Source organism: Ranitomeya variabilis, chromosome 7 (genome assembly GCF_051348905.1).
Source record: "Ranitomeya variabilis isolate aRanVar5 chromosome 7, aRanVar5.hap1, whole genome shotgun sequence".
Classification (NCBI taxonomy): domain Eukaryota; kingdom Metazoa; phylum Chordata; class Amphibia; order Anura; family Dendrobatidae; genus Ranitomeya; species Ranitomeya variabilis.
In genome coordinates this window covers 234277274-234293408 of record NC_135238.1, presented here as the reverse complement: position 1 = coordinate 234293408, position 16135 = coordinate 234277274, and the positions used below count along the sequence as shown (strand labels likewise).

The 16135-nt window shown below is 41.2% G+C and overlaps 1 protein-coding gene across 2 annotated transcripts; it reads right to left on the bottom strand.

Moving 5' to 3' along the window:
• Positions 1 to 16135, bottom strand: LOC143784692 (keratin, type I cytoskeletal 18-like). 2 transcript variants are annotated; one of them, XM_077273210.1, is made up of 8 exons: positions 15616 to 16135; positions 13986 to 14068; positions 6777 to 6933; positions 4287 to 4451; positions 3108 to 3233; positions 2710 to 2930; positions 2284 to 2327; positions 1 to 138 (listed from the first exon to the last, which is right to left on the bottom strand). In XM_077273210.1, exons 1-7 carry the CDS (start codon positions 15991 to 15993, stop codon positions 2291 to 2293), a joined length of 1167 nt encoding a protein of 388 aa, XP_077129325.1. In that variant the 5' UTR covers positions 15994 to 16135; the 3' UTR covers positions 1 to 138; positions 2284 to 2290. The 2 variants fall into 2 exon arrangements, with proteins under 2 accessions (XP_077129325.1, XP_077129323.1); XM_077273208.1 differs by having other exon boundaries at positions 2299 to 2327.

Genomic DNA, 16135 nt, shown 5'->3' with positions numbered 1-16135 from the left:
TAGTTCTTATTAGTTTTATTAATAGATCCTGTTAACAATCGCCATCTTATTTAATGGTGTCTTCAGATGACGCCGACACTACTTTTCCGTCCACGATCTCGTGCTGGGTCACAGTCACCTTCTGTATAGTGCTTGGTGCTGTGGGGGAGACACAGAATTAATCACGGTAAGCTTTTCAATTAGTCAATATGTAAAATTCCACTCTCTTCTCACAGCTGAGGGTTTGTTACAGTTGTATTCTGTGAGCTACACCATGCAGACTTTAGACTGATACATTGTAACGAACTTTCAGGACAGGAGCGACTCTTCTGATGTGTTCAGCTCAGAGTATTGGCCTGGTTTGATACAATTGTTAGAAACCATCAGCTGTAATAATGTTCCATTCATTGACAGCAAGCATGTGTTTTAAAATGGTAACAATATACAAGCCCTGATTCATCACTGCATATTTTTTCTGGCATAACCATGGTTTTAACAGTGTCTTTATTTGATCATTATTTAGTTTGCACATCTAAGTTATCTTTGCTTGGTTTTGTCTTTCACTATTTTGTCTGCGGTTTTCCTTATCCAGATATTTTGACGTAATTAATTTGTGACTGCAAAATCTCTAACCATCTTTGTGCAGTGGTGCTCCAGTAATGGAGTCCAAAATCTTTGGCACAGTTAAACTAAAGTGCCGCTTTCTGCGCTAATCAGGTAAGATCCAAAAAAGTGTCTTATGTTTCACAAAATTCAGTCATCCGTCTTGCTCCAGTTCAACAAACTTGCAATAAAGATAACAAGACAAGCACAGAAAATTCACTAATATAAAGACAAAATTATGAATTGGAAGCCCAAGAGGGTAAATTTCACTAAAACTGTCTTTTGTGCTCCTCTGAAACAGAAGCCACTGGGGAAAGATGCTATAAACTTTTTTAAGGGTGAACTCTTAATTAATTTGTTGCATGTTGTGCTGTCAAGTCTTAAGAAAATACAAAATATTGGCTTCACTGCAAATCAGAATAAAAGTCTAATAAATATTAGGGGACAACAAGTAACATCAATCTTCGGTAAACCAACACGTTCTCGAACTCTGCCGTTCCCAGTCATGAATTATCCTTCATAATCAATTTTTTTTTTTTTACGTTTTCTCTAAACTCTTCATGGAATGCAATCATATTAAAGGGCTGAATAATGCTACCAGTCTCCATCTACTATGTAATCATTCTTTGTATGTACGGTATGTATTTATTTTTTTAATTTAAGTTTATTGTCCTTTCTTGAAACCACTTAGTAAGCCTACACGTTTCATCTGGTTCGATGATGCTCATTGTCCCTTAATATTTGTTAATAAACATTTGGGACTTTTATCCTAATGTTGCTGTGTGGCCTGTTTTTTTTTTTCCGATTTTCCTATTGTTGCATTTACATGCGCTCTTGTTGCATCCTGGGCTTCGGCCGTTAACAGAAATGTGCATCTGGTCCAAGCCGGATAACTTATGATCTACAGGTTAAAATCTACGCCAACCACCTAAGTGTAAAATCCTAGAAGTTGCAGATTGTTACTCTAAACAGATACGTTCAAAAATGCTCGACATCCAAAATGTTTTTTATTTCTATCAACTTTTTTCTTTTTTTTTACTTTTAGGGTAAGTCACATGCGATACTAAAATGTCGCAAACTTTGCTGATGTACATTTGCAAACAATTTTTGCAATTGAATCAGCTGAAAACATTTGTAAATCCTATCAGCAATGGAAAAAAAATAAATAAGAAAAGGTGTAAGTTAAAAAAAACAAACACCAAAAACTAGACAATAAAGGGTCTTCGTGCGATAATGATTTGGGTACAAAATATTTAAAAATCGATCTCCATATATTAAAAGTTTTCAGGTCTCCATCATCAAAAGGAGGAATGGGGACATTCACATGTACATATCTATGGGGTCTATGTATGCCGTGACCAGAGAGGATCATCCCATATTCTTTACTAACCAGACCAAAAATCAATAAAATTAATTTAATAACCATTCAGAAGTGAATAGCAGCTAATAATAAGCAATTGCAATGTAAGCAATTTCCTTACATGCAGTATATATTAGGCCAGGGTTATATAGCGGGATTGTTCCTTTGCTGATGTCACTATATAAGTTGCACAATAGGAGAAAATTAGGGGAGCGAATCCAGGAGAAAATATTTTAAGGATGGGATCATTGTGGAGCAATTACCAGCCCCATCTGGTCCTGTTCTTACTAATTCTCTGATTTTATAATCCTTTCAGAAGTTAAGATTTTCCTTTTTCTTACCTAATATTCACTTACCGCCTTTTGCTGGAGACTCTGGACCGTTCCTGAAACACAAAATCTGAATATTAGTTGAAATAATACATATTCCAAGACATACCTTAACGGTAGCCCGTAATCGATCTCCCCCATAGAGAAAAAAGTAATTGGGACCAACATGTTGCGGATTTTAGCAATTGATTTGTGCAGATAAAATCCAGCATGCAATAAGATTCCTGCATGTGGATTAGATTTTCGCTCGGCGTCTGAATTTATGTTGCAGATTTTATTCCTTTAGTTTAAGTAATGGATAAATCTGCAGAGAATCCGCACGGTACTTGTGGGAAGTTTATGGCCTATTTTGCTAGAGATCTGTGTATAATAATTATATAATTTAATATATAAAGTGAGAGCAGAGTGTTATTTCTGAGCTCTGCTTGCGGCTGTTACTTGTCTGTGGCTCCTTCCAGCAGGGTGCGGTAGGCGTGGATCTCATTCTCCAGCTTGGATTTTAGGTTCAGGAGCGCGTCGTAGTCCCGGACTTGCCGCTCGATGTCAGAACGACAGGCGGCCAGCTCGTCCTGGAGGCGCGCCAGGAGGCGATTCAGCTCCGTCAGGTTGGATCCGTAGTGATTCTCTGTGTCCTTCAAGACGTGATCTAAAGAGTCCACCTGGGAATGAAGCAAAATGAAGGGGAGTCATGGGGCAGATGGCATCTTGTAAACCAAAATGGCGCAATTTGTATGTGAATTTTATGCCAAAGCGACAAGTAACAACACTTAGAAAATGAAAACATTTTCCACTCTCTTCAGTGCATCCTAAATCCCACACTGGAGGGTCCTCCTCACCGTTTTTTGGAGGGTCTGACGTTCCATCTCTAAAGCCTGTAGCTGGCGCCGGAGGTCAGACACCTCTGTCTTGGCTTGGTCCAGCGCCTTTGTGTTCACGCTTGTCTCCTTGGAAAGGGAGTCGAACTGCAGCAAAGAAAGAAGAACTTTAAGGCCATGTTCACATGTTGTGTTTTTTGCTGCCTTTTTATGCAAATTTTAAGCTGTGTTTTACAGTACCAGAAAAAGCAATGAAATTTCAGAAATCAAATGCACAAATACTGATTTCTTTTCCTTCATGATTTGGAAAAACTGCTGCATTTTTGCAAACTGCAGCATGTCACTACTTTCAGCGTTTTTGCAGCATTTTTTCACCCATAAAAAAAGTAATGGGTATGTGCAAAAATGCAGCAAAAACTGCAGGTATCAGGGTTTGGCGCAAGGAAGTTGCATCATGATTTTCTTTGGGGAGGAACTAAACTACATCAGCATGCACAAGAGACAACAAAAAGTGCAGCAAAACCTGTTTTTTTGTGAGCAGTTTATTTACTGGCAAGAGAGCAGTAAAGAAAAAAAAAATGTAACGTGTGAACATAGCCTAATTGTCCAGTTATATCCTGATGAGAGCGAAGTTCCCGAAACCACCGAGGGAGTAGCTGGGGCTTCATGGCTCTGCGGAGACCCTGCGATCTCGCCCTCCTGTCTAATCTGCTGCTACAAAGTAGTAACTTGTTAAAGGAGCGCCCCAAGCCAAACTGATACTGTATTATGCCAATTGCTATTTTCTCTGTGCCTCGCCCCTTCTCTTTTAGCCTGGAGTGCTTAGATGGCAGAATAACAATACAATATAATCACAACATAATGGTTCATAAAGGAGAACCTCAAATTAAAAGGGCAGATAATACTCTTTTAAACTCTGGGATTTTGGCACCTAATTTGCAGAAGGTTCACTTAACTGTGTGGCCAAACAAAATTACTAGAAGCCCCTCTCTTCCAGATATGAGTGGTCCCAGCACTTAGGCCCCCCACATATGTCTAAAAAATGTGGCATGAGGAGATAAGTAAAAGTGAGCTACCCCTTTAGGAAAAATAAATTATGTAATATTATACTACATTGTTACAATGACTCCATTTGTGAGTTATAGATATTATAGATATACACAGGGCAGATTTGATTTGATCTGTATTTTTTGCTCTTGCCTTGTTCTGATACGCGTTCTCCGCATCCGCCCGGTTCTGCTCGGCCATTTTCTCATACTGGCTGCGGATTTGAGCGATGCTTTCGTTCAGGTCTGGTTTTTTTGGTGCGTCCACTTCAACCCTTACATTATTAGTGGCTATGAGAGCCTGCATGGCCGCCACTTCCTGTAAAATTAGAAAACGAGGATGTGACCACTAGATGGCGGAACTAAAATCCGTGTCTAGTAAATTAAAGCTGCACTCGGAAGCGCTATAATATGTAAACACTTACTATATGGAACTGGAACTGCATGACTGCTGTAGAAAACCTGTATCATAGAGCTTGATGCTGCCTGTCCTTATCATTGTAGGCTTATAGCCCGCGAGAGGCATCTTGTTAGGTTTAGGGTCCCAACAAAGAGGTACGCCTTGTCGCTGTTGTTGGGCACAAATAAATTGGCCAATTTGTGCACTAAGTACCTTCATTATTTAGCATGTTTTCTACAGCAATAATGCAATTTCATATATTCAATGTTTACATATAACATTTCAGAGCGCAGCTTCATTTTGTTATATAGCTCGCACCTGTTCACACTTGTCTTTTCTGTTTGTCACCAAATTGGTGACAGATTTCATACGTCAACCAGCAGAATTCTGAATGCAGCTTTGTATGTGATTGGAGTGTAAGAGAAGATGTACAATGTACATGATGAAGCCGAGTGTTTACAAAGTTACTCAACTTCTGAATGTAATCTGTGAGCAGAAAACCCCACACTGCTACATAATGTCAGATGAAAGAAAACCAAACATACAGAATATACAGGGCCGATCCCGGATGAGGAGCGCACCCGCTAGATAAATATGACGACTCTGTACACAGAAGGTGAGGATTTCTTATCAAGTGACATTACTGAACTGAGATAAATAATAATGAGGAGACAGAATCAGAAGTATTATATTAGTAATATATTGTACCTAGCAGCAGTATTATAGTAGTTATATTCTTGTACATAGGGGCAGTATTATAGTAGTTATATTCTTGTACATAGGGGCAGTATTATAGTAGTTATATTCTTGTACATAGGGGCAGTATTATAGTAGTTATATTCTTGTATATAGGAGCAGTATTATAGTAGTTATATTATTGTACATAGGGGCAGTATTATAGCAGTTATATTCTTGTACATAGGGGCAGTATTATAGTAGTTATATTCTTGTATATAGGAGCAGTATTATAGTAGTTATATTCTTGTACATAGGGGCAGTATTATAGTAGTTATATTCTTGTACATAGGGGCAGTATTATAGTAGTTATATTCTTGTACATAGGAGCAGTATTATAGTAGTTATATTCTTGTACATAGGAGCAGTATTATAGTAGTTGTATTCTTATACGTAGGAGCAGTATTATAGTAGTTATATTCTTGTACATAGGAGCAGTATTATAGTAGTTATATTCTTGTACATAGGGACAGTATTATAGTAGTTATGTTCTTGTACATAGGGGCAGTATTATAGTAGTTATATTCTTGTACATTGGGGGCAGTATTATAGTAGTTATATTCTTGTACATAGGAGCAGTATTATAGTAGTTATATTCTTATACGTAGGAGCAGTATTATAGTAGTTATATTCTTGTACATAGGGGCAGTATTATAGTAGTTATATTCTTGTACATAGGAGCAGTATTATAGTAGTTATATTCTTGTACATAGGAGCAGTATTATAGTAGTTATATTCTTGTACATAGGAGCAGTATTATAGTAGTTATATTCTTGTACATAGGAGCAGTATTATAGTAGTTATATTCTTGTACGTAGGGGCAGTATTATAGTAGTTATATTCTTGTACGTAGGGGCAGTATTATAGTAGTTGTATTCTTATACGTAGGAGCAGTATTATAGTAGTTATATTCTTGTACATAGGAGCAGTATTATAGTAGTTATATTCTTGTACATAGGGGCAGTATTATAGTAGTTATATTCTTGTACATAGGGGCAGTATTATAGTAGTTATATTCTTGTATATAGGGGCAGTATTATAGTAGTTATATTATTGTACATAGGGGCAGTATTATAGCAGTTATATTCTTGTACATAGGAGCAGTATTATAGTAGTTATATTCTTGTACATAGGAGCAGTATTATAGTAGTTGTATTCTTGTACGTAGGAGCAGTATTATAGTAGTTATATTCTTGTACGTAGGGGCAGTATTATAGTAGTTATATTCTTGTACATAGGGGCAGTATTATAGTAGTTATATTCTTGTACATAGGGGCAGTATTATAGTAGTTATATTCTTGTACATAGGGGGCAGTATTATAGTAGTTATATTCTTGTACATAGGGGGCAGTATTATAGTAGTTATATTCTTGTACATAGGAGCAGTATTATAGTAGTTATATTCTTGTACATTGGGGGCAGTATTATAGTAGTTATATTCTTGTACATTGGGGGCAGTATTATAGTAGTTGTATTCTTATACGTAGGCTATCTACAGCATGCACTCACCTCCTTGTGATCCTTATGTAGATGGGCCAGCTCTTCTCTCAGATTCTCTACCTCAGACTCGAGTTTCATCCTCAGGAAGTTGGTGTCATCTATCATCTTGCGCAGTCCCTGGGTGTCCTTGTGCACCCCATCACAGATGACCTGTTCCGCTTCCAGCCTGCAGGCACCATTATTAATAGCAATGTGTTGTGGTCACACATATTACATTTTATGTATAAACGTCCTATTTCAGTTAGTTGAGGAACTTCGTAGCATAGACTATTTATTGCTGGGGACCCTGCACCAACTAATATGTAACTTACGACTTCCCAGAAGGTGAGCACACGTCTCCTGAAATACTTTGTGCTGCTGAACGATTAGAAACAACAGGAGGAGTTTTACATCTTGTTACATTACGATTATTTCTTAGACTTCATATGAAGATGTCACATTTCCGGTGTCTGACGTGAACTCTTAAGTGTAGTGGAGATGAGTGAACTTGTTCGGAAAACTTTCGCCAATCTCAGTCGGCACAAACGTTGCTCATTCAGATTCATGTTCAGATTCCCGAGTAGAGATGAGTGAATTTGCTCAGGTTCCCTCTTATTTGGCAAGCTATAACCCTTGCCGAATAAACTGCAGAGGAAACCCGGCTTCCTGGATTGTGCCGGCTGATCGGCGCCGCAGCTGCATGTGTCGTGGCTGTGTCACAGTCACAGCACATGTATGGAGAGCTGTTTTTTACATTTAACCCCTTCACCCCCAAGGGTGGTTTGCACGTTAATGACCGGGCCAATTTTTACAATTCTGACCACTGTCCCTTTATGAGGCTATAACTCTGGAACGCTTTGACGGATCTTGGCGATTCTGACATTGTTTTCTCGTGACATATTGTACTTCATGTTAGTGGTAAAATTTATTCGATATAACTTGCATTTATTTGTGAAAAAAACGAATATTTGGCGAAAATTTTGAAAATTTCGCAATTTTCCAACTTTGAATTTTTATGCCCTTAAATCACAGACATATGTCACGCAAAATACTTAATAAGTAACATTTCCCACATGTCTACTTTACATCAGTACAATTTTGGAACCAAAATTTTTTTTTGTGACGGAGTTATAAGGGTTAAAAGTTGACCAGCAATTTCTCATTTTTACAACACCATTTTTTTTTAGGGACCACATCTCATTTGAAGTCATTTTGAGGGGTCTATATGATAGAAAATACTCAAGTGTGACACCATTCTAAAAACTGCACCCCTCAAGGTGCTCAAAACCACATTCAAGAAGTTTATTAACCCTTCAGGTGTTTCACAGGAATTTTTTGAATGTTTAAATAAAAATGAGCATTTAACTTTTTTTCACACACAATTTATTTCAGCTCCAATTTGTTTTATTTTACCAAGGGTAACAGGAGAAAATGGACCCCCAAAGTTGTTGTACAATTTGTCCTGAGTACGCTGATACCCCATATGTGAGGGTAAACCACTGTTTGGGCGTATGGCAGAGCTCGGAAGGAAAGGAGCGCCATTTGACTTTTCAATGCAAAATTGACTGGAATTGAGATGGGACGCCATGTTGCGTTTGGAGAGCCCCTGATGTGCCTAAACACTGAAACCCCCTACAAGTGACACCATTTTGGAAAGTAGACCCCCTAAGGAACTTATCTTGATGTGTGGTGAGCACTTTGACCCACCAAGTGCTTCACAGAAGTTTATAATGCAGAGCCGTAAAAATAAAAAATCATATTTTTTCACAAAAATGATCTTTTTGCCCCCAATTTTTTATTTTCCCAAGGGTAAGAGAAGAAATTGGACCCCAAAAAATGTTGTGCAATTTGTCCTGAGTACGATGATACCCCATATGTGGGTGTAAACCATTGTTTGGGCGCATGGCAGAGCTTGGAAGGGAAGGAGCGCCATTTGACTTTTCAATGCAAAATTGACTGGAATTGAGATGGGACGCCATGTTGCGTTTGGAGAGCCCCTGATGTGCCTAAACATTGAAACTCCCTACAAGTGACACCATTTTGGAAAGTAGACCCCCTAAGGAACTTATCTAGATGTGTGGTGAGCACTTTGACCCACCAAGTGCTTCACAGAAGTTTATAATGCAGAGCCGTAAAAATAAAAAATCATATTTTTTCACAAAAATGATCTTTTCGCCCCCAATTTTTTATTTTCCCAAGGGTAAGAGAAGAAATTGGACCCCAAAAAATGTTGTGCAATTTGTCCTGAGTACGCTGATACCCCATATGTGGGTGTAAACCATTGTTTGGGCGCATGGCAGAGCTTGGAAGGGAAGGAGCGCCATTTGACTTTTCAATGCAAAATTGACTGGAATTGAGATGGGACGCCATGTTGCGTTTGGAGAGCCCCTGATGTGCCTAAACATTGAAACTCCCTACAAGTGACACCATTTTGGAAAGTAGACCCCCTAAGGAACTTATCTAGATGTGTGGTGAGCACTTTGACCCACCAAGTGCTTCACAGAAGTTTATAATGCAGAGCCGTAAAAATAAAAAATCATATTTTTTCACAAAAATGATCTTTTTGCCCCCAATTTTTTATTTTCCCAAGGGTAAGAGAAGAAATTGGACCCCAAAAAATGTTGTGCAATTTGTCCTGAGTACGCTGATACCCCATATGTGGGTGTAAACCATTGTTTGGGCGCATGGCAGAGCTTGGAAGGGAAGGAGCGCCATTTGACTTTTCAATGCAAAATTGACTGGAATTGAGATGGGATGCCATGTTGCGTTTGGAGAGCCCCTGATGTGCCTAAACATTGAAACTCCCTACAAGTGACACCATTTTGGAAAGTAGACCCCCTAAGGAACTTATCTAGATGTGTTTTGAGAGCTTTGAACCCCCAAGTGTTTCACTACAGATTATAACGCAGAGCCGTGAAAATAATTTTTATTTTTTTTCTCAAAAATGATTTTTTAGCACCCAGCTTTGTATTTTTACAAGGGTAACAGAATAAATTGGACCCCAAAATTTGTTTTCCAATTTGTCCTGAGTACGCTGATACCCCATATGTGGGGGGGAACCACTGTTTGGGCGCATGACAGAGCTCGGAAGGGAAGGAGCGCCATTTGGAATGCAGACTTAAATGGATTGGTCAGCAGCCGTCACGTTGCATTTGCAGAGCCCCTGATGTACCCAAACAGTACAAACCCCCCACAAGTGACCCCATATTGGAAACTAGACCTCCCAAAGAACTTATCTAGATGTGTTTTGAGAACTTTGAACCCCCAAGTGTTTCACTAAAGTTTATAGCGCAAAGCCGTGAAAATAAAAATTCTTTTTTTTTTTCACAAAAATGATTTTTTAGCCCCCAGTTTTGTATTTTCACAAGGGTAACAGGATAAATTAGACCCCAAAAGTTGTTGTCCAATTTGTCCTGAGTACGCTGATACCCCATATGTGGGGGGGAACCACTGTTTGGGTGCATGACAGAGCTCGGAAGGGAAGGAGCGCCATTTGGAATGCAGCCTTAAATGGATTGGTCTGCAGGCGTCACGTTGCATTTGCAGAGCCCCTGATGTACCCAAACAGTACAAACCCCCCACAAGTGACCCCATATTGGAAACTAGACCTCCCAAGGAACTTATCTAGATGTGTTGTGAGAACTTTGAACCCCCAAGTGTTTCACTACAGTTTATAACGCAGAGCCGTGAAAATAAAACATCTTTTTTTTCCCACAAAAATGATTTTTAGCCCCCCAAATTTTTATTTTCCTAAGGATAACAAGAGAACTTGGACCCCAGAAGTTGTTGTTCAATTTGTCCCGAGTACGCTGATAACACATATGTTGGGGTAAACCCCTTTTTGGGCGCACGGGAGAGCTCGGAAGGGAAGGAGCACTGTTTTACTTTTTCAACGCAGAATTGGCTGGAATTGAGATTGGACGCCATGTCGCGCTTGTAGAGCCCCTGATGTGCCTGGACAGTGGAAACTCCCCAATTCTACCTGAAACCCTAACCCAAACACACCCCTAACCCTAATCCCAACGGTAACCCTAACCACACCCCTAGCCCTGACACACCCATAATTCTAATCCCAACCCTAATCCAAACGTAAATGTAATCCAAACCCTAACCCTAACTTTAGCCCCAACCCTAACTTTAGCCCCAACCCTAACTTTACCTCCAACCCTAGCCCTAACCCTAACCCTAACCCTACCCCTAACCCTAAACGTGACTGAAATACGTGGCACTGAAATACGTGGCACTGAAATACGTGGCACTGAAATACGTGGCACTGAAATACGTGATACGTGGCACTTAAATACGTGGCACTGAAACACGTGGCACTGAAATACGTGATACGTGGCACTGAAATACGTGGCACTGAAATACGTGGCACTGAAATACGTGGCACTGAAATACGTGGCACTGAAATACGTGGCACTGAAATACGTGGCACTGAAATATGTGATACGTGGCACTGAAATACGTGGCACTGAAATACGTGGCACTGAAATACGTGGCACTGAAATACGTGGCACTGAAATACGTGGCACTGAAATACGTGGCACTGAAATACGTGATACGTGGCACTGAAATACGTGGCACTGAAATACGTGGCACTGAAATACGTGATACGTGGCACTTAAATACGTGGCACTGAAACACGTGGCACTGAAATACGTGATACGTGGCACTGAAATACGTGGCACTGAAATACGTGGCACTGAAATACGTGGCACTGAAATACGTGGCACTGAAATACGTGGCACTGAAATACGTGGCACTGAAATACGTGATACGTGGCACTGAAATACGTGGCACTGAAATACGTGGCACTGAAATACGTGGCACTGAAATACGTGGCACTGAAATACGTGGCACTGAAATACGTGGTACTAAAATATGTGGCACTGAAATACGTGATACGTGGCACTGAAATACGTGATACGTGGCACTGAAATATGTGATACGTGGCACTGAAATACGTGGCACTGAAACACGTGGCACTGAAACACGTGGCACTGAAATACGTGGCACTGAAATACGTGGCACTGAAATACGTGGCACTATGACTGTCAGAAAATGTTCATTAAACGGTTAGGGGTGAGGTTAGGGGTAGAGTTAGGGTTAGGGTTTGGATCCCTTTATCACCTTGATGGTGGTGGGTGGCTTTTCAGTGTGTTTAAATGCATGCGTTTTTAACGCAAACAAACGCATGTGCTTAAAAACGCAAGAAAATACTGCAGGTTGTTTTTCTGAAAATGAACGCATGCAGAAAAAAAACGCATGCGTTTGAAAACGCGACCAAACGCGTACAAAAAAACCGCATGCGTTTTCAATGTTAAATATAGGGAAAAAACGCATGCGTTTTTTTGTGCAAAAAACGCTGCAGACAAAAACGCAAGTGTGAAACCAGCGACGCTTTTTATAGCAAAAAAGTTTTTGCGTCTCCACATTTTGAGACCTATAATTTTTCCACATTTTGCTCCACAGTCATGTGAGGTCTTGTTTTTTGCGGGACGAGTTGACGTTTTTATTGGTAACATTTTCGGACACGTGACCATTTTTGATCGCTTTTTATTCCAATTTTTGTGAGGCAGAATGACCAAAAACCAGCTATTCATGAATTTCTTTTGGGGGAGGCGTTTATACCGTTCCGCGTTTGGTAAAATTGATAAAGCAGTTTTATTCTTCGGGTCAGTACGATTACAGCGATATCTCATTTATATCATTTTTTTATGTTTTGGCGCTTTTATACGATAAAAACTAAAATATAGAAAAAATAATTATTTTCGTATCGCTTTATTCTCAGGACTATAACTTTTTTATTTTTTTGCTGATAATGTTGTATGGCGGCTTGTTTTTTGCGGGACAAGATGACGTTTTCAGCGGTACCATGGATATTTATATCAGTCTTTTTGATCGCGTGTTATTCCACTTTTTGTTCGGCGGTATGGTAATAAAGCGTTGTTTTTTGCCTCGTTTTTTTTTTTTTTTTCTTACGGTGTTTACTGAAGGGGTTAACTAGTGGGGCAGTTTTATAGGTTGGGTCGTTACGGACGCGGCGATACTAAATATGTGTACTTTTATTGTTTTGTTTTTTTTTATTTAGATAAAGAAATGTATTTATGGGAATAATATATTTTTTTTTTTTATTATTTATTTAGGATTTTTTTTTTTTTTTTTTTTACACATGTGGAAAAATTTTTTTTTAACTTTTTTACTTTGTCCCAGGGGGGGACATCACAGATCATTGATCTGGCAGTGTGCACAGCACTCTGCCAGATCGACGATCTGCTGTGCAGGGCTGCAGGCTTACCAAGTGTCTGCTCTGAGCAGGCGCTCGGTAAGCCACCTCCTTCCCTGCAGGACCCGGATGCCGCGGCCATCTTGGATCCGGGACCTGCAGCCAGGAAGGAGGTAGGAGACCCTCGGAGCAACGCGATCACATCGCGTTGCTCCGGGGGTCTCAGGGAAGCCCGCAGGGAGCCCCCTCCCTGCGCGATGCTTCCCTATACCGCCGGTACACTGCGATCATGTTTGATCGCGGTGTGCCGGGGGTTAATGTGCCGGGGGCGGTCCGTGACCGCTCCTGGCACATAGTGCCGGATGTCAGCTGCGATATGCAGCTGACACCCGGCCGCGATCGGCCGCGCTCCCCCCGTGAGCGCGGCCGATCGCGTATGACGTACTATCCCGTCGGCGGTCATACGGGCCCACCCCACCTCGACGGGATAGTACGTCAAATGTCGGGAAGGGGTTAAATAATTTAAAAAAAACTGCAGGGGACCCCTCTATTCTTGATAACCAGCCTTGCTGAAGCTGACAGCTGAGGGTTGCAGCTGTCAGTTTTGTCTGGCTGGTTATTAAAAATATAGAGGAACCCACTCCATACTCCCATCAGCCGCCGCCTGCCCTTACTGTTATTAGTGACAGCAGGCATAGGCTGATGGCGTCAGGTGATGGGAATACTACTCCCAGTGACTGGAGGTAAACTTTTTACTCTGACCACAGCTGCAGGCTCATGTTGTCATTTGACAGCATGGGATACTTAGCTCTCTGACCAGCGGTAATGATTTTACCACCGATCAGAGGCAGTGTTACGCTGTTCTGCACACTGAATGTTTGGGCCCGCATTCAATTAAATGGGATTCGGGTACCCGCACCAAACTTTTTGTTAACTATTCGGTCAAATCCCCCAAACCTGAATATCCAGGGGTCCGCTCATCTCTAGCTAGGACATTAGCAGTTACTCACTTAACTTTGAAGTCGTCCGCTGCCAGCCTGGCATTGTCAATTTGCAGCAGGAGTTTGGCGTTGTCCATATTCAGATCTTCCACCTTTTAAGAGGAACCCAGAAAGTGAAAATTGAAGGAAGTGATCCTTATTAGACCTGCTATAAAATCCTGATGATTGGGCTCTGATATCTGGCGATCCCCCGATCCTATGTGGGGATATCTTTACTCCTAAATGGTGGCATTACATGGGCACTGTGCAGAGCGATTGTTCCATTGTTTGGGTATTGTATATTTCATATTTTTGCACTTTTTTTTTCTCTTCAGTGTTTTACTGATATTGAGAGTATGGGGTGTTTTTACTTTAGCACCATATGGCATGGTGTTGCGAGTAGGGTATGGTCGTATTTTGGAGCTCCAGGAGGGTATTGCTTGGATGCCGTATGGTCGAATACCTTTGCATTGTTTAGTAATATTATTTAAGCAAATGTATTTGGAACAATATTTTCTGTGGGCACGATGTAGTAATCTGGACTATGACAGTATTGTTTGGGCTCTGTATCACGCTATTTGTGACTGTTATGGCAATATTATTTTCTCACTATATAGCAGTATTGTGTATGTCAGTGTCATTTGGTATCTATAGGGTGCTGTAATGCGCTATTATATGAGCATTGTATAGTGGTATTAATGTGTAACTAGTATTTGTACAATATATGGTGAGATCATTTATACCGTATATCATGACATTATTTTGGATCTGTATGATGACATTATTTGAGCCCTGTCTGGTGGTATTAATGCACAGTATGTGGTGATATTATTTGGGCACTGATTAGGTGTATTAATCCATTATATTACTAGTGTTTCCACAATATCTGGTGCTATTACTTATTCTGTATGTGGTTACATAATTTGGGCACTGTATGGCGGTATTAATGCACTGTATTAGTATTTGCATAGTGTATGGTGATATTTTGGGGGCTGGTGGATGAACCACAGACGGATGCTCATATCACGCTGATCCTCATACACTAATTACTCTTCCTCTGCTATCAGAGTACAGACAACTGCACATTGTGAGCGCACGGAGCACAACGCCGGTAATGTGTGACAGCGGCAGAACCAGGGATAAATGTGCACAGCAGAAGAGAAGGACGAGATCTGATAGGATCCATCAGTGCAAACCCACAGACTAGAGGATGGTGGTTGTGATCATTGCACCGATCCCTATTATGTATCATGATCTGTTCCTGCATTTACAGCGACCAATTATCTCTGGGAAAGTAACTTATTAGACACAGTTTGGACCAGGAGGTGACACAGAGGAGGACCCTGGGCAAGGACATCATAAGGGCAGTCTGATAGCTCCTCATAGTGCACAATTCCACCTGCTTTGGGGACAGAAGTGGCCCCTGACCTCTGGGGCCCCTGTGTGGCTGCAGAAGTTGCATCCTGATCACTGATCTCCCATGATTGTACACAATTGGGGAAGTTGCAGTCACATTTGTGTTCTGCGCCTCGGGGCATCAGGAGGGCACTATGGTCCATGTGAATACACTGCTGATACATGGCGCTCACTGACCCCGTGGGCATTGGCTGGCATTTGCCATCATTTGACTGTCTCCCCCTAATTTTCATGGGGGTCTCACCTGCTTTCGCAGCTGTTGCAGAGGTGCCTGGCAAGTCTCCCAGTCTCGAGGGGCCGGGTTCTTCCTGGCAGATATGTCCTCAATCTCATCTTGCAGTTTTCGGTTTTCTTCCTCCAGACCCCGGACGCGTTGGAGATAACCGGCGAGACGTTCGTTCAGCTCCTGCATCGCCTCTTGATGGTTGTTCTGCAGCAAAGAGTCCAACCCGGAGCGAAGCGAAGGAAGAGAAGACTCCATGGCCGACTTCATTGATTGGAGATCCAAGCCGGAACGCAATGACTGCAACCTGGAGGGCGACATCCTGAAATCCCCCGATCCCATCTGGCTTGAGGAGCTGCTGCGCCAACTTGGGGCTCCGGAAGACATTTGGAAAGACATGAAGGAGGTAGGACGTAGGAGAAAATGGAGTGGGTAAGTCAAGTTAGGCACCTCCTGAAGGGTTCGGGTGCTCAGTGATGGTGTCGTGAGCCCTGGGGAGCTGCAGAAGGAGCAGAGCTGGGGTTGTATGGAGACTCTCTGC